Genomic DNA, 19,758 nt, shown 5'->3' with positions numbered 1-19,758 from the left:
AAATTTTCCGGTCGAGTTATACCCATTTACATGCTGCAAAACTGGTCGCAGGAAATAGTCAAGGGGAAGGGAGAGTAAATATCTTTAGAATTTGGAGCCAAGTAATACCAAGAATTTATGCTAGTTAATGAAGAATTAAATTAGTGCAGAATACTAATTTTTAGTGGTAGCACACAATAATTTTATAGAAACTAGAGATACATGGGTTTACGATCATTCCTGGTTCGGGCTACGCTAAGCTGTACGAATAGGTTTTTCGTTCATTACGTGCTACCTGCTAGACCCCCCCCCATATATGACACAAGCCGGATTACGGCGGACGGAAACTTGACTCAGAACTTATCATTTCTCGAGAGGGCACGCACTTGAAAAACTAAATGTTCGCCTTTTCTGGTAAACATTCATCAGATGTCCTTACCCGCCACATGTTAAGGAAAAGAGTACGCTTTTAGTAGTATCTGTCAAACTTTATAAGCAAACCTTGTAAAGCCGATGAAGCACTGCTAGCAATAGAAGATTGTTGAGACATTGCGCTCTGCTGAGCTGTAAATATCAATAACCCCATAAACACAATAATCTCTCAAAATCTAAACCTTGAAGACCATTCTATATACCTGACCCCATCGATCGCCCACTCATAGCAGCAAATCCTTGACTGTGACCACTCATCGAGCTAGCTCCAGAAGCTTGCCCAAATGCTGCTTGGCTACCCATCATTGCACCTTGCTGAGATACAGCACCTGATTGCACTGTTACAAACACATACGTAAATGCACAAAGTTACAACTCTAATTTGATACACAAATGTCACCACTTAATATAATCAATGATGCCTGACCTGCCATTTCTCCATGTTGAGACATTGCGCCTTGTTGAGCTGTGCATAAATATCGGCAGTGAAAATAAATATTCATATAGTATCTGCATACATATTTTACTAGAACGTGAGGCTTACCGTGTCCCATTGTAGCCCCGCCCGCATTAGCAAATCCAGAAGCCTGCCCCGCCATTGAAGAAGATCCGGCCTGGTTTCCAAATGCTTGACTCTGTCCCGCCACATGACCGCCAGCCACCATTGCTCCATGCTGAGCGTTCCCTCCTGCGTTTGCTAAAAATGTATTTTTCAAGTATGTGAGACGAGTTGATTCAGCAATTTATTACAATCCAGACGAGAAAATTGGGCGAACTTGTATACCTGCTCCCATAGATCGCCCACCCATAGCCGCAAATCCTTGACTGTGACCACTCATCGAGCTAGCTCCAGAAGCTTGCCCAAATGCTGCTTGGCTACCCATCATTGCACCTTGCTGAGATACAGCACCTGATTGAACTATTAAATACAAATAAGTACATGCACAAAAGTTCCGACGCTACTTTGAGACAAGGGTGTCATCATTTATTAATTCACCTTGTCCCATTGAAGAACCGCCGGCATTGCTGAAACCGGATGATTGGCCACTGACGGATGACGAACCAGATTTACTTCCGAATGACTGAGATTGGCCTGCCGTATGGCCTTGGGCGTTCATTATTCCATGAGTAGCCTGACCACCGGAATGCACTGTAAAACCGTAATATTTTTAATTTTCAAGTTTGTTGTGCATAATGCCGACAATGTTTGAATATTTCAGAATTACCGCCACCCATGGAGCGTCCTCCCATTCCTTGGAATCCACTGTGCTGACCTGCAGCCATTGAGGCCCCAGAGTTTTGACCATGCATAGATGACTGACCTGCCATTGCTCCATGTTGAGACATTGCGCCTTGTTGAGCTGTGCATAAATATCGGCAGTGAAAATAAATATTCATATGGTATCTGCATACATATTTTACTAGAACGTGAGGCTTACCGTGTCCCATTGTAGCCCCGCCCGCATTAGCAAATCCAGAAGCCTGCCCCGCCATTGAAGAAGATCCGGCCTGGTTTCCAAATGCTTGACTCTGTCCCGCCACATGACCGCCAGCCACCATTGCTCCATGCTGAGCGTTCCCTCCTGCGTTTGCTAAAAATGTATTTTTCAAGTATGTGAGACGAGTTGATTCAGCAATTTATTACAATCCAGACGAGAAAATTGGGCGAACTTGTATACCTGCTCCCATAGATCGCCCACCCATAGCCGCAAATCCTTGACTGTGACCACTCATCGAGCTAGCTCCAGAAGCTTGCCCAAATGCTGCTTGGCTACCCATCATTGCACCTTGCTGAGATACAGCACCTGATTGAACTATTAAATACAAATAAGTACATGCACAAAAGTTCCGACGCTACTTTGAGACAAGGGTGTCATCATTTATTAATTCACCTTGTCCCATTGAAGAACCGCCGGCATTGCTGAAACCGGATGATTGGCCACTGACGGATGACGAACCAGATTTACTTCCGAATGACTGAGATTGGCCTGCCGTATGGCCTTGGGCGTTCATTATTCCATGAGTAGCCTGACCACCGGAATGCACTGTAAAACCGTAATATTTTTAATTTTCAAGTTTGTTGTGCATAATGCCGACAATGTTTGAATATTTCAGAATTACCGCCACCCATGGAGCGTCCTCCCATTCCTTGGAATCCACTGTGCTGACCTGCAGCCATTGAGGCCCCAGAGTTTTGACCATGCATAGATGACTGACCTGCCATTGCTCCATGTTGAGACATTGCGCCTTGTTGAGCTGTGCATAAATATCGGCAGTGAAAATAAATATTCATATAGTATCTGCATACATATTTTACTAGAACGTGAGGCTTACCGTGTCCCATTGTAGCCCCGCCCGCATTAGCAAATCCAGAAGCCTGCCCCGCCATTGAAGAAGATCCGGCCTGGTTTCCAAATGCTTGACTCTGTCCCGCCACATGACCGCCAGCCACCATTGCTCCATGCTGAGCGTTCCCTCCTGCGTTTGCTAAAAATGTATTTTTCAAGTATGTGAGACGAGTTGATTCAGCAATTTATTACAATCCAGACGAGAAAATTGGGCGAACTTGTATACCTGCTCCCATAGATCGCCCACCCATAGCCGCAAATCCTTGACTGTGACCACTCATCGAGCTAGCTCCAGAAGCTTGCCCAAATGCTGCTTGGCTACCCATCATTGCACCTTGCTGAGATACAGCACCTGATTGAACTATTAAATACAAATAAGTACATGCACAAAAGTTCCGACGCTACTTTGAGACAAGGGTGTCATCATTTATTAATTCACCTTGTCCCATTGAAGAACCGCCGGCATTGCTGAAACCGGATGATTGGCCACTGACGGATGACGAACCAGATTTACTTCCGAATGACTGAGATTGGCCTGCCGTATGGCCTTGGGCGTTCATTATTCCATGAGTAGCCTGACCACCGGAATGCACTGTAAAACCGTAATATTTTTAATTTTCAAGTTTGTTGTGCATAATGCCGACAATGTTTGAATATTTCAGAATTACCGCCACCCATGGAGCGTCCTCCCATTCCTTGGAATCCACTGTGCTGACCTGCAGCCATTGAGGCCCCAGAGTTTTGACCATGCATAGATGACTGACCTGCCATTGCTCCATGTTGAGACATTGCGCCTTGTTGAGCTGTGCATAAATATCGGCAGTGAAAATAAATATTCATATGGTATCTGCATACATATTTTACTAGAACGTGAGGCTTACCGTGTCCCATTGTAGCCCCGCCCGCATTAGCAAATCCAGAAGCCTGCCCCGCCATTGAAGAAGATCCGGCCTGGTTTCCAAATGCTTGACTCTGTCCCGCCACATGACCGCCAGCCACCATTGCTCCATGCTGAGCGTTCCCTCCTGCGTTTGCTAAAAATGTATTTTTCAAGTATGTGAGACGAGTTGATTCAGCAATTTATTACAATCCAGACGAGAAAATTGGGCGAACTTGTATACCTGCTCCCATAGATCGCCCACCCATAGCCGCAAATCCTTGACTGTGACCACTCATCGAGCTAGCTCCAGAAGCTTGCCCAAATGCTGCTTGGCTACCCATCATTGCACCTTGCTGAGATACAGCACCTGATTGAACTATTAAATACAAATAAGTACATGCACAAAAGTTCCGACGCTACTTTGAGACAAGGGTGTCATCATTTATTAATTCACCTTGTCCCATTGAAGAACCGCCGGCATTGCTGAAACCGGATGATTGGCCACTGACGGATGACGAACCAGATTTACTTCCGAATGACTGAGATTGGCCTGCCGTATGGCCTTGGGCGTTCATTATTCCATGAGTAGCCTGACCACCGGAATGCACTGTAAAACCGTAATATTTTTAATTTTCAAGTTTGTTGTGCATAATGCCGACAATGTTTGAATATTTCAGAATTACCGCCACCCATGGAGCGTCCTCCCATTCCTTGGAATCCACTGTGCTGACCTGCAGCCATTGAGGCCCCAGAGTTTTGACCATGCATAGATGACTGACCTGCCATTGCTCCATGTTGAGACATTGCGCCTTGTTGAGCTGTGCATAAATATCGGCAGTGAAAATAAATATTCATATGGTATCTGCATACATATTTTACTAGAACGTGAGGCTTACCGTGTCCCATTGTAGCCCCGCCCGCATTAGCAAATCCAGAAGCCTGCCCCGCCATTGAAGAAGATCCGGCCTGGTTTCCAAATGCTTGACTCTGTCCCGCCACATGACCGCCAGCCACCATTGCTCCATGCTGAGCGTTCCCTCCTGCGTTTGCTAAAAATGTATTTTTCAAGTATGTGAGACGAGTTGATTCAGCAATTTATTACAATCCAGACGAGAAAATTGGGCGAACTTGTATACCTGCTCCCATAGATCGCCCACCCATAGCCGCAAATCCTTGACTGTGACCACTCATCGAGCTAGCTCCAGAAGCTTGCCCAAATGCTGCTTGGCTACCCATCATTGCACCTTGCTGAGATACAGCACCTGATTGAACTATTAAATACAAATAAGTACATGCACAAAAGTTCCGACGCTACTTTGAGACAAGGGTGTCATCATTTATTAATTCACCTTGTCCCATTGAAGAACCGCCGGCATTGCTGAAACCGGATGATTGGCCACTGACGGATGACGAACCAGATTTACTTCCGAATGACTGAGATTGGCCTGCCGTATGGCCTTGGGCGTTCATTATTCCATGAGTAGCCTGACCACCGGAATGCACTGTAAAACCGTAATATTTTTAATTTTCAAGTTTGTTGTGCATAATGCCGACAATGTTTGAATATTTCAGAATTACCGCCACCCATGGAGCGTCCTCCCATTCCTTGGAATCCACTGTGCTGACCTGCAGCCATTGAGGCCCCAGAGTTTTGACCATGCATAGATGACTGACCTGCCATTGCTCCATGTTGAGACATTGCGCCTTGTTGAGCTGTGCATAAATATCGGCAGTGAAAATAAATATTCATATAGTATCTGCATACATATTTTACTAGAACGTGAGGCTTACCGTGTCCCATTGTAGCCCCGCCCGCATTAGCAAATCCAGAAGCCTGCCCCGCCATTGAAGAAGATCCGGCCTGGTTTCCAAATGCTTGACTCTGTCCCGCCACATGACCGCCAGCCACCATTGCTCCATGCTGAGCGTTCCCTCCTGCGTTTGCTAAAAATGTATTTTTCAAGTATGTGAGACGAGTTGATTCAGCAATTTATTACAATCCAGACGAGAAAATTGGGCGAACTTGTATACCTGCTCCCATAGATCGCCCACCCATAGCCGCAAATCCTTGACTGTGACCACTCATCGAGCTAGCTCCAGAAGCTTGCCCAAATGCTGCTTGGCTACCCATCATTGCACCTTGCTGAGATACAGCACCTGATTGAACTATTAAATACAAATAAGTACATGCACAAAAGTTCCGACGCTACTTTGAGACAAGGGTGTCATCATTTATTAATTCACCTTGTCCCATTGAAGAACCGCCGGCATTGCTGAAACCGGATGATTGGCCACTGACGGATGACGAACCAGATTTACTTCCGAATGACTGAGATTGGCCTGCCGTATGGCCTTGGGCGTTCATTATTCCATGAGTAGCCTGACCACCGGAATGCACTGTAAAACCGTAATATTTTTAATTTTCAAGTTTGTTGTGCATAATGCCGACAATGTTTGAATATTTCAGAATTACCGCCACCCATGGAGCGTCCTCCCATTCCTTGGAATCCACTGTGCTGACCTGCAGCCATTGAGGCCCCAGAGTTTTGACCATGCATAGATGACTGACCTGCCATTGCTCCATGTTGAGACATTGCGCCTTGTTGAGCTGTGCATAAATATCGGCAGTGAAAATAAATATTCATATGGTATCTGCATACATATTTTACTAGAACGTGAGGCTTACCGTGTCCCATTGTAGCCCCGCCCGCATTAGCAAATCCAGAAGCCTGCCCCGCCATTGAAGAAGATCCGGCCTGGTTTCCAAATGCTTGACTCTGTCCCGCCACATGACCGCCAGCCACCATTGCTCCATGCTGAGCGTTCCCTCCTGCGTTTGCTAAAAATGTATTTTTCAAGTATGTGAGACGAGTTGATTCAGCAATTTATTACAATCCAGACGAGAAAATTGGGCGAACTTGTATACCTGCTCCCATAGATCGCCCACCCATAGCCGCAAATCCTTGACTGTGACCACTCATCGAGCTAGCTCCAGAAGCTTGCCCAAATGCTGCTTGGCTACCCATCATTGCACCTTGCTGAGATACAGCACCTGATTGAACTATTAAATACAAATAAGTACATGCACAAAAGTTCCGACGCTACTTTGAGACAAGGGTGTCATCATTTATTAATTCACCTTGTCCCATTGAAGAACCGCCGGCATTGCTGAAACCGGATGATTGGCCACTGACGGATGACGAACCAGATTTACTTCCGAATGACTGAGATTGGCCTGCCGTATGGCCTTGGGCGTTCATTATTCCATGAGTAGCCTGACCACCGGAATGCACTGTAAAACCGTAATATTTTTAATTTTCAAGTTTGTTGTGCATAATGCCGACAATGTTTGAATATTTCAGAATTACCGCCACCCATGGAGCGTCCTCCCATTCCTTGGAATCCACTGTGCTGACCTGCAGCCATTGAGGCCCCAGAGTTTTGACCATGCATAGATGACTGACCTGCCATTGCTCCATGTTGAGACATTGCGCCTTGTTGAGCTGTGCATAAATATCGGCAGTGAAAATAAATATTCATATGGTATCTGCATACATATTTTACTAGAACGTGAGGCTTACCGTGTCCCATTGTAGCCCCGCCCGCATTAGCAAATCCAGAAGCCTGCCCCGCCATTGAAGAAGATCCGGCCTGGTTTCCAAATGCTTGACTCTGTCCCGCCACATGACCGCCAGCCACCATTGCTCCATGCTGAGCGTTCCCTCCTGCGTTTGCTAAAAATGTATTTTTCAAGTATGTGAGACGAGTTGATTCAGCAATTTATTACAATCCAGACGAGAAAATTGGGCGAACTTGTATACCTGCTCCCATAGATCGCCCACCCATAGCCGCAAATCCTTGACTGTGACCACTCATCGAGCTAGCTCCAGAAGCTTGCCCAAATGCTGCTTGGCTACCCATCATTGCACCTTGCTGAGATACAGCACCTGATTGAACTATTAAATACAAATAAGTACATGCACAAAAGTTCCGACGCTACTTTGAGACAAGGGTGTCATCATTTATTAATTCACCTTGTCCCATTGAAGAACCGCCGGCATTGCTGAAACCGGATGATTGGCCACTGACGGATGACGAACCAGATTTACTTCCGAATGACTGAGATTGGCCTGCCGTATGGCCTTGGGCGTTCATTATTCCATGAGTAGCCTGACCACCGGAATGCACTGTAAAACCGTAATATTTTTAATTTTCAAGTTTGTTGTGCATAATGCCGACAATGTTTGAATATTTCAGAATTACCGCCACCCATGGAGCGTCCTCCCATTCCTTGGAATCCACTGTGCTGACCTGCAGCCATTGAGGCCCCAGAGTTTTGACCATGCATAGATGACTGACCTGCCATTGCTCCATGTTGAGACATTGCGCCTTGTTGAGCTGTGCATAAATATCGGCAGTGAAAATAAATATTCATATGGTATCTGCATACATATTTTACTAGAACGTGAGGCTTACCGTGTCCCATTGTAGCCCCGCCCGCATTAGCAAATCCAGAAGCCTGCCCCGCCATTGAAGAAGATCCGGCCTGGTTTCCAAATGCTTGACTCTGTCCCGCCACATGACCGCCAGCCACCATTGCTCCATGCTGAGCGTTCCCTCCTGCGTTTGCTAAAAATGTATTTTTCAAGTATGTGAGACGAGTTGATTCAGCAATTTATTACAATCCAGACGAGAAAATTGGGCGAACTTGTATACCTGCTCCCATAGATCGCCCACCCATAGCCGCAAATCCTTGACTGTGACCACTCATCGAGCTAGCTCCAGAAGCTTGCCCAAATGCTGCTTGGCTACCCATCATTGCACCTTGCTGAGATACAGCACCTGATTGAACTATTAAATACAAATAAGTACATGCACAAAAGTTCCGACGCTACTTTGAGACAAGGGTGTCATCATTTATTAATTCACCTTGTCCCATTGAAGAACCGCCGGCATTGCTGAAACCGGATGATTGGCCACTGACGGATGACGAACCAGATTTACTTCCGAATGACTGAGATTGGCCTGCCGTATGGCCTTGGGCGTTCATTATTCCATGAGTAGCCTGACCACCGGAATGCACTGTAAAACCGTAATATTTTTAATTTTCAAGTTTGTTGTGCATAATGCCGACAATGTTTGAATATTTCAGAATTACCGCCACCCATGGAGCGTCCTCCCATTCCTTGGAATCCACTGTGCTGACCTGCAGCCATTGAGGCCCCAGAGTTTTGACCATGCATAGATGACTGACCTGCCATTGCTCCATGTTGAGACATTGCGCCTTGTTGAGCTGTGCATAAATATCGGCAGTGAAAATAAATATTCATATGGTATCTGCATACATATTTTACTAGAACGTGAGGCTTACCGTGTCCCATTGTAGCCCCGCCCGCATTAGCAAATCCAGAAGCCTGCCCCGCCATTGAAGAAGATCCGGCCTGGTTTCCAAATGCTTGACTCTGTCCCGCCACATGACCGCCAGCCACCATTGCTCCATGCTGAGCGTTCCCTCCTGCGTTTGCTAAAAATGTATTTTTCAAGTATGTGAGACGAGTTGATTCAGCAATTTATTACAATCCAGACGAGAAAATTGGGCGAACTTGTATACCTGCTCCCATAGATCGCCCACCCATAGCCGCAAATCCTTGACTGTGACCACTCATCGAGCTAGCTCCAGAAGCTTGCCCAAATGCTGCTTGGCTACCCATCATTGCACCTTGCTGAGATACAGCACCTGATTGAACTATTAAATACAAATAAGTACATGCACAAAAGTTCCGACGCTACTTTGAGACAAGGGTGTCATCATTTATTAATTCACCTTGTCCCATTGAAGAACCGCCGGCATTGCTGAAACCGGATGATTGGCCACTGACGGATGACGAACCAGATTTACTTCCGAATGACTGAGATTGGCCTGCCGTATGGCCTTGGGCGTTCATTATTCCATGAGTAGCCTGACCACCGGAATGCACTGTAAAACCGTAATATTTTTAATTTTCAAGTTTGTTGTGCATAATGCCGACAATGTTTGAATATTTCAGAATTACCGCCACCCATGGAGCGTCCTCCCATTCCTTGGAATCCACTGTGCTGACCTGCAGCCATTGAGGCCCCAGAGTTTTGACCATGCATAGATGACTGACCTGCCATTGCTCCATGTTGAGACATTGCGCCTTGTTGAGCTGTGCATAAATATCGGCAGTGTAAATAAATATTCATATGGTATCTGCATACATATTTTACTAGAACGTGAGGCTTACCGTGTCCCATTGTAGCCCCGCCCGCATTTGCAAATCCAGAAGCCTGTCCCGCCATTGAAGAAGATCCGGCCTGGTTTCCAAATGCTTGACTCTGTCCCGCCACATGACCACCAGCCACCATTGCTCCATGCTGAGCGTGCCCTCCTGCGTGCGCTAAAAAATGTATTTTTCAAGTATGTCAGATGAACTGATTCAGCAATTCATTACAATCTAGACGAAAAAATTGGGCGAACTTATATACCTGCTCCCATAGATCGCCCACCCATAGCCGCAAATCCTTGAGTTTGACCACTCATGGAACTAGCTCCAGAAGCTTGCCCAAATGCTGCTTGGCTACCCGTCATTGCACCTTGCTGAGATACAGCACCTGATTGAACTATTAAATACAAATAAGTACATGCGCAAAAGTTCCTACGCAGCATTGAGACAAGGAAGTCATCATTCATTCACCTTGAACCATTGATGAACCAGCGACATTGCTGAAACCGGATGATTGACCACTGATGGAACTAGCTCCTGAACTTTGGGCGGATTGGAAGTTTTGAGCTGATGCCAGTTGATTTGATTGCTGGGACGCTGATTCGGCTTTTGCTTTAAAATGTATTTAAAATTGAATATAATTGTTTTTGCTGGCACATTGATTGAAATATACTTTACTGGAAAAATTCGTTTGGCTTTATGATCATCATGTGGTAGGTTACGTATGGCTGGTCCTGTTTTCATAGATCAGTCTAGCTTTGCTTGCAACGCCATGGTGTATAAGTTTAGTAATTTGGCACTTAAGGAGTGCGTTAATTACAATTATACATAAAATGAGTTAGTTAGGTACTGTGCGGGTAGAGCTGAAAGTTTAAGTTCGGGTACACTCTGTGCATCCTAGTGAGCGAGTTGACTTTTTCTCCTCGCCACTTAGCAGTAATGTAAATGATTTTTGTCACTAAAATTTCTAATTTGCAGCTAATACAAAATGGATTGATTTCGTTTTGGTGGCAATAAATTCCTAAGTTTGTGATTTACAATTGCCATGTTGCATAAATTCCATAATAAATCTCAGAGAAAAGTATTGGACTGAAACATGATATGAGTCCATGTTTCAGTTCAATACTTTTCTCTGAGATTTATTATGGAATTTATGCAACATGGCAATTGTAAATCACAAACTTGGGAATTTATTGCCACCAAAACGAAATCAATCCATTTTGTATTAGCTGCAAATTAGAAGTTTTAGTCGAAATTTTTCTCCTTTTCTGGTTCGCGATGCCCCGTTCTCAGTGTGGGAACGGTCACTCTCAAAACCCAAAGCAACTTTTTACATGCAACTGCCTGCATTGTTTACATGAAAATCAGCTGCTCTCTTCGCCCCGCCCCCCCCCCTCATTAAAAAAGTCTCTCAGCACACAAGGCACACAGCGAAATAATCCAAAAATTTCGGAAATAATTCCAGGAGCACATTTTTAAAGAAATTTTCGCATATTTCGAGCTCTTAGGGGCCAAGGCCAAACCCATAAAAAAATTGAAGAGCCACGCCCACTTTGGGTGTGGTTTTTTCCTAGCAGGGTTAGAGGCAAATGTCATATCTAAAATTGTAGCTCATTCGATTATGCATCTCCAGTAAAAATTTCATCGAAATCCGTTCAGAAATAAAAAAGATATTCAATGGCGAAGCTCGCCGACAGTCAAAAGACGACGACTTTAGGGGCGTGGTTCTCCGAAAGGGGCGAGTACCATACTCTGAAAATCATTGTAAATTGTGGTCCCCAACGTTATCAACGTATTCCAAGAAAAACGGAGAACTGGAATCTGCCCCTTTCAAAGTTATAGTCCCGGGAACATTGGGAACATTCATGGCGAAATTGTCCAAAAATGGTGAAATTTGACATGACGTATCGCAGTAAAAATCGATATCTAGCTTCAGCGAGGTCTAAAAAGTGGGTCGCAGGTGAAATTGGCCCATGTCGTAAGGGAACCATGTCGACATGGAGCTAGAGAGCTGAAATTTAACACTAATACTCCCCTCCCCTCCAAAATACATATGCAAACACTTTTGATCATGTCGACACGCTATGTCGATAGATATCGACCTTTAAATGCGCGTGTCGACCACGGGGTGTCGACATGATCAAAAGTGTTTGCATATGTATTTTGGAGGGGAGGGGAGTATTAGTGTTAAATTTCAGCTCTCTAGCTCCATGTCGACATGGTTCCCTTACGACATAGGCCAATTTCACCTGCGACCCACTTTTTAGACCTCGCTGAAGCTAGATATCGATTTTTACTGCGATACGTCATGTCAAATTTCACCATTTTTGGACAATTTCGCCATGAATGTTCCCAATGTTCCCGGGACTATAACTTTGAAAGGGGCAGATTCCAGTTCTCCGTTTTTCTTGGAATACGTTGATAACGTTGGGGACCACAATTTACAATGATTTTCAGAGTATGGTACTCGCCCCTTTCGGAGAACCACGCCCCTAAAGTCGTCGTCTTTTGACTGTCGGCGAGCTTCGCCATTGAATATCTTTTTTATTTCTGAACGGATTTCGATGAAATTTTTACTGGAGATGCATAATCGAATGAGCTACAATTTTAGATATGACATTTGCCTCTAACCCTGCTAGGAAAAAACCACACCCAAAGTGGGCGTGGCTCTTCAATTTTTTTATGGGTTTGGCCTTGGCCCCCAAGAGCTCGAAATATGCGAAAATTTCTTTAAAAATGTGCTCCTGGAATTATTTCCGAAATTTTTGGATTATTTCGCTGTGTGCAAGGAGACGCAACCGTCGTCTCTGTCTTTTAGTTATGAGACTTTTTCAACGTATATGCACTCTTAAACCTTCGGCCTCCTGAAGTATCTTGCGCTGAGACTAGGGTTTCTCGTGATTTTAGCTCCATCCGCACAGCGCATAACTATAAATCACGTCAACTTGACGTCGTCAAGTATAGTAATTTACTATCCACGCTTGGGTAACTGTAATTCCCGCATTGGTTTGGCACTACACAACCGAAAAAAGCTGAAATGATTGATGCTACGCATTTTAGAGATTTATAGGGATTCTGTATTTGTCAATACAGTTGATTCGCACTGGGCTGGTTGTCAAAAAATTTGGCCTAGCAAAAATTAGTGTGTTTATCGGAGTAATGAAATTGTTTAAATTATAGATACATACTTAGAACTACGAATCTTGTAAGGCTGTAATGCACCTTCAGGTCTAACAGTGTTACTTGTATAACCCGTATTTGTTCCCTATTTGTAGAATATACCAAATATATTATAATATAACCGATCTTATCCTTGGTTTCGTAATTTTGAGCATCATATGCAAAATACTGTGGTGTTAAATGGATTTCGATTGAATATGTTAAGCATTAGGTGCTCTGACAATGAGTGGTATACCGGTTTGTGCCTACATACTTACTTAGGGGAGCGGGGTCTAGAAAATCGCGATTTTTGGGTTACGTAATTTATGGACGGCCTTATGTACCTCACATTTTGTTAATTGTGACTATATTAGGTTAGTAAAGGTAGGTAGAAGGAATTTACCTGAAAGTGACATATCGCTCATACTATGCTTCATTTGGGTTTCTTGGTTTGTATGCATGTTAAAATTTGACACTTTTGCTTCATTTTTGCTTTCAGAATGAGCATTTGTTACTTTTTGATGATGTTCATTTGACTTGTGGACTGTTTTTTTATATTCAGTATTTTGGGCACTTGAAGTATGTGTTTTATGAACTGTTTTCATATTTTGATGTGTAGTTTTTGTTAACATTTGCTGCTCCTTCCGAAGATGATTCGACTTGGACAAAGCTGATCCCGTGTTACTCTCATCGTAAAGATTTGTTCCAGATGTATCTTGCGCCATATTAACTGGGGACCCCGTATCACTTCCATAACTATAAGTTATGCATAAGCAAAACGTATAAGCTCATAATCATTTTTAACAAAAGTCAGTCAGGACTGTGCAATAAACATGTGATCGATTTGAGGGGGGTAGGGTCAAGGCATCCTATCCTTCCTATTTTAGCTATAACATGAGGCCTATTGGTCGCACCAGAGTCAAAATTCTCCAAAAATCGATCATATGCTTTATGTACAGCTACATATTTACAAAAATGTGCCATAATTTGTAAGATAGAAATCCTAACCCATATTCCCCTCCGCCATTGTTGGAACCCCCGCATTCTTGACAGTCAAGTGGAGGGATGCATTTCGAAGTGTCGTCAACAGAGTGCATTTCTGATGGGCAAACATAAATTATATGAAAGAACCCACCGGTGTTGGGATTTCTTTGGCATTTCATAAAATAGTTGTTGTCCCCCTGGGTGAGCACTACTCCTTCTTCTTGACAGATGGGGGCAGATATTTCGAGCATGTCTGGTGATGGTTGCACATGACCTATTGGGTGCCCTTTGCCATGATTATTCTTCTTTGCCGCACGCCGTTTGCGTATTTTCCTACACAATTTGGTTGAAAATTCAAGTCGAATTCTTAATTAAACTACGATATTATAATATAATAGGCGTACTCCTCCAAGCTGATTTGTTCTGTGCTCCGTTTTGCTCTGGAATTTTCCGAAATATACTCTTCAGGTCCGTGGGCATACAAGTTCTGGAAATAAGTTAATGTTATTTAATATAAATTATATTGCATGAAAGCCTTCTCCACGCGGTCACAGTTTAGGATAGTATCTACTAAATACTTTAAATACTCTCGGTAGAGATACTGTAAGTCTAATCCTAAGTACTTTTTATTAATACTTATGTACAATAAAATTTTCACTTACACACGCAAGAGTTGCGACAAGAATGGCGACCACAAACGGATAAAATCTCCAACTCATATTGCAACAATTCCGTACAAGGGCCCGTGTAACCCCTCCGGTAAGATGAAAATGTCTACCTCAACGCGACACAAATTGCTAAGAATGAACTGTGCAATTTATCAGCCTACATTTGTGCATGGAAAAAATCGGATCATTGTTATCGGAACATAAATTTCCGTCAATGCATACTGCGTGGATGTGACCTTGTTGAACAATGGATGATATGGATTTTGAGACTTTATTGCTAAGTTTACTGATTTTAATACTCGGTCGTTATATTTAGTTACGTATAGGTTTATGAGGACACTTTCTACTTATAATTTCATACAATGCATACCGATAGATCAACTTCCTTCAAATGGGTTTATTATGTTACAATTTTAAATAATATGTGATACTGTAAGTATAAAAGATGCCGTCATTGCCGTCTACTGCAAATGAAATCGTTACTTTCAGTATTTCATATATCTGGTTTCAAATGACAAAAATAGACAAAGTGCATTTGTATCAAAATATGTTTTGTACTTTAAAAAAACACAATATATTTACAATACTTGCATTCAAAGTCTGGAATGCGCACTAGATCAAAAAAATTCTGTATATATTAGTAACGCGATGTTACTTTTAAATTGGCATAAATATGATATTGGTTACAGGTGTAACCGGTGTCGAAAGAATGTTCATTTGTGTAGTTTATTTTATTCTTATCTTTGATAATTTTTATTTTTCATAACTCCAGGGGGAGTTCATAATTCTAAGCATTTTTCTGCTGGAACAATTTATTTTCATGTCCGTTGCAATGAGACGACGGGTGCATGGGGACACGAGGGGTTAAATAAATTTCATTAAAGACATTGGACAACGGATCGCTGCCGTGACTGGAGAACGATTGTTAACAAGTAAAGATACAGTAATTGGACAAGACCAAGGTTGCTTGACACTTTATCATAATACAAATAAATGTAATACTAACGTTGTCAAGCAACCTTGGGACAAGACTTATCAAATTCACGGTTGCTTGACAATAAGTATCTTAGCACTGTAATACGGTTGCGACAAATGGAGCATTTCGAAAAAAAAATCATTTTTGAAATCGTTGGTACCTTTGCGATCAAGGCTGTATGGCCCGCTTCTCGTCCATTGCATTATGACTCATCACTACCCGAGCAGCACCATAAATTCATGGTAAGTATCGGACAATTTTTGCTCAAAAAATTTTAAAACGCAAAAATTGATGTTTTTCGTTACCGTAATATATATCTAGATATATTACATACTGGGTTTCCGTTCGAATCGCTATAATTTTGGTTTTAAATATTTCCTGAAAAATTTAATTAACTAAAATTTAATTTCGAACGGGAATCCAATAGGCTTTATGATGTAATATGTCTAGGTATATATTATGGTAGGAAAAAACATCAAATTTTGCGTTTTAAAATTTTTTGAGCAAAAATTGTCCGGTACTTACCATGAATTTATGGTGCTGCTCGGGTAGTGATGAGTCATAATGCAATGGACGAGAAGCGGGCCATACAGCCTTGTTTACGATGGTAAAAAGTACAAAAAAATACCAACGACTTTGACTTCGAATAACTTTTGAATAGCCAGAGATAGGGACTTATTTCTCAAGGATGAAATCATCCTAATTTTTAGCTTGATTTTTTGAGATAAAAATCTTGAGTGTACTATTTTTTTTATTTATTGGCTTACAATGGTCAAGTGTGAGGTTAGAGGATGCTCAAATAAGCAAGGGGTCGGTGACGTCACACTACATCGGTTTCCCCCAGTTGACTCGTCCTTGTGTGCAGAATGGTACCGAAAATGCGGAGCTAAACCTATCAATGAGATGTCCACGATGAAAAATAGAGAATTTGCAGTGCTCATTTTTTACAAGATGACTATATTATAATAAGCAAAACTCGACGCTTAATGGAGGGAGCTGTGCCGTCTCTACTTCTTCCTCCAGGTAGAAAATCTTAATTAAATAATTCATTGCGGCTCATGATTAACAATAATGCATTTCAGATCCAACACACAAGGTGGACATCATCCTCAAAGACCGTCAAGCAGATTGCAATTTTTTTATTCAAATCGGAGGAAATTTGATCAGTTTGAAGTAAAATTTATATATTATTATCATGAATAAATTAATCACGGTACATGAATTGAACTAATTCTCAGTAAAATGTAGAGTAAAATATGGTAAAACCGACATCACTCCAAATGGTGCAACTGTACACGCTGAAAATATTCAATCATTGCCTGACATGACCACAAGGTAACTTTGGCTGATATGTACATATACATATGTGTATACATACATGTTATATGTAATATGTACATAACTTTAGATAAATATTTTGCTATTAAAATTTAGAAATGAAAAGCTTCCGCTTCCAAATAAACGCCGCAGATTTGAAGAAAGAATCGCTCGATTATCAGCCGAAATCAAACACTACAAGAGTCGAAGTTCTAATAATCGCATCCAGAAAAATGCGTTGAAGAAACTACAGAATATCCAAATTTCTAAAGCCAGAACGCGTTATGATACCAGGCGCAAAATATTAGCAACCGTGTGTGATAATAAGCTCAAAATGAAGGATGTAGAACTAACCAAGTACAAAGGCGCCCTAGCCAAGATCTTTACTCCCAAGCAGACCAATATTTTACTAACAGGAAAGAAACATGCCAAGTGGACTGACGGCGAAATAGGAAAATTCATAACTATGCGGTACAAAGCTAACACTTACGAATATATGCGAACTCTTGGATTCCCATTTGCATCGACAAGAACACTACAGAGATTCACACAGAAAATTGATTTTTCACCTGGAATACTCAAGCCAATACTCAGTCTACTGAAGAATGAATTCCAGGATGCCAGCGAAATCTCAAGACAGTGTTCCTTGGTCTTTGACGAAATGGCACTTGAAGGATCGTTCGCATATGATTCTGTGGAGGATAAGATATACCCGCCCAGTGTCAATATCAATGCATACGTATTAAGAGGATTATTCAGCCCATGGAAGCAAGTAATCGCATACGAATTTAACGATGATTTCAACCCTGAGAAGATGAAGGACATTATCACAGCTGTCGAGAATATTGGACTACATGTGAGGACATTAGTGTGCGACCTTGGGGGAAAGAACAGAGGCATGCTGAATAAGTTGGGAGTAAAAGTCAGAAAAATTCCATCCACTACCGGAAACAAATATGCTGTAGTCAGTTCTTTTAAAAATCCGATACGAACGGAAGATGAAGTATGGGTCTTCCCTGACGCACCCCACATGATCAAACTTATCCGTGATAATATGTTCAAGAATGGATTACAGTTGGAGCCTGGGATATGGTTAAGGAAGGAAGATTTCGAACAACTTCTGAAGGTAGATAGTGACGAAATGCAGTCCAACTACAAGCTTCAACGCAAACATTTAGATGTGAACGGTCTCCAAAAATGTACAGTATCTCTGGCAGTCCAACTTTTCTCAAATACCACAGCAGCATTATGGGAAAAAGTATATCCCAATCGTGTGGTTCAACAAAAATCCATAAAGCTTGTCAACGATTGGTTTGATCTTATGAACTCACGAACAACTAAAGAACACTGCATCAATAAGCAACCATTTGGGTGTAATCTTGCATCTCAAATGGAACTATTGGACGAAATGGAAACGTGGATAATGAAGATTCGTGTCGGTAATGCTAAGCATTTACTTCCCTTCCAACGTGGAATACTTACGTCGATCAATTCTACCCGTGGTCTCTTCAATGAAATGTCTGGCAGCTCTATGAGATTTTCGTATATACTTACCAATAAAGTCAATCAAGACGTCGTTGAAAACTTGTTCAGCATGATCAGAAAAGTGGGAGCCCTCCATCAGAAACCCTCGGCAGTGGATGCTAAGAGAAGACTAAAACTTATTTGTCTCTCTTGGGGAGGAAGCAACCTGAAGACGTCCGCAGTTCAGAAAGAAGACGATGAACCTTTTTTGTCTTCTAGGATGATGCACTCTTTGACCACCCCCACCACCAATGCCCTTACCACATTGACATCTGTGGAGTTACACGAAGACGTACCAGTTGTCAATACTATGACAGAAGAAAACGTTGAGGAGGTGCTTCGTTCCATGGGTCTTCCTCAGAGTTGTGCATACGGAGGAAAGGAATGTGATGGGATTCGTTGCCTCAAAATTTAGGATCAAATATCCATATTTTGTTGCCAGTCAGGAAGAAGAGCGAGCACTTGGAGGTCTAAGCTGGGTGCAAAGCCTGAAAAAAGAACGTCTCACTATTCCTTCTTTCAAGTGGAGAAACTGGGCCGAAATTTTGGATGCGGAATTCGAATCCTTTCATTTATGCGGTGGGAAGTACTATCTCGAAACCTCTTGTGGCGTAGTGAAGGGATTCACAGCTGCTCTCGTCACAAAATACACAGAAATTCCTAAAGAACCATTGGCACTCTTCATTAAAACAAAAATGTTCATCAGAATTAAAAATGCAAACATTAAGTTGAAGGAAGAGAGGCGAGAAGCTGCAAAAAAGAGGATGGAACGTTGGGGACGAGTCAGAGGTCAGACTACAATCGTGGCGCTAGATGGTGGAGATGACGATGATGACTACGAAGATTTCAATGAAGATGAGAGAGCTGAACCAGCCCAACCGTTTCACAAACGCAGTTTCCATTATTTAGCGAAAGGCAGAGTGAGACTCGGATTCTGGTGGGTATCCACCACCACCGCTGACTGTCGTTGCCAGTGCCGTATGGTGGTCCGTCTCACTTCTCACTCTCTTCAAATTGTTTACCGGGATTATGAACCAACTCGTGTTGAGAGGCTTTTCATCTCTTACACGAGTTGGTTCAGTTGATAAATCGTTGAGCTTAAGTTTTAAATTTGGGGCGAATTGGACAAACTAAATTTGCTTATCTTAAAAACTGATAAGCGCAGTGATAAGCCCGATAGCGTTTATTTTCGAGTGGATACTACCATTATATATTCAGATAAGCTTAAGTTTTAAATTTGGGGAGA

At 42.5% G+C, this 19,758-nt stretch overlaps 1 protein-coding gene across 1 annotated transcript; it reads right to left on the bottom strand.

The window, feature by feature from the left end:
- Positions 1 to 448: 448 nt before the first annotated feature.
- Positions 449 to 14,746, bottom strand: LOC118436181 (hornerin-like). Its single transcript, XM_035853697.1, has 49 exons — positions 14,690 to 14,746; positions 14,432 to 14,514; positions 14,179 to 14,360; positions 10,356 to 10,496; positions 10,147 to 10,281; positions 9,906 to 10,058; positions 9,693 to 9,827; positions 9,464 to 9,616; positions 9,251 to 9,385; positions 9,011 to 9,163; positions 8,798 to 8,932; positions 8,569 to 8,721; positions 8,356 to 8,490; positions 8,116 to 8,268; positions 7,903 to 8,037; positions 7,674 to 7,826; positions 7,461 to 7,595; positions 7,221 to 7,373; positions 7,008 to 7,142; positions 6,779 to 6,931; positions 6,566 to 6,700; positions 6,326 to 6,478; positions 6,113 to 6,247; positions 5,884 to 6,036; positions 5,671 to 5,805; positions 5,431 to 5,583; positions 5,218 to 5,352; positions 4,989 to 5,141; positions 4,776 to 4,910; positions 4,536 to 4,688; positions 4,323 to 4,457; positions 4,094 to 4,246; positions 3,881 to 4,015; positions 3,641 to 3,793; positions 3,428 to 3,562; positions 3,199 to 3,351; positions 2,986 to 3,120; positions 2,746 to 2,898; positions 2,533 to 2,667; positions 2,304 to 2,456; positions 2,091 to 2,225; positions 1,851 to 2,003; positions 1,638 to 1,772; positions 1,409 to 1,561; positions 1,196 to 1,330; positions 956 to 1,108; positions 839 to 877; positions 615 to 749; positions 449 to 543 (listed from the first exon to the last, which is right to left on the bottom strand). Exons 1-49 carry the CDS (start codon positions 14,744 to 14,746, stop codon positions 449 to 451), a joined length of 6,780 nt encoding a protein of 2,259 aa, XP_035709590.1.
- Between the last annotated feature and the right edge of the window lie 5,012 nt (positions 14,747 to 19,758).

The sequence above is a fragment of the Folsomia candida genome, unplaced genomic scaffold, assembly GCF_002217175.1.
Source record: "Folsomia candida strain VU population unplaced genomic scaffold, ASM221717v1 Fcan01_Sc007, whole genome shotgun sequence".
Lineage (NCBI taxonomy): Eukaryota > Metazoa > Arthropoda > Collembola > Entomobryomorpha > Isotomidae > Folsomia > Folsomia candida.
This window is presented reverse-complemented; position numbering and strand designations above follow the sequence as displayed.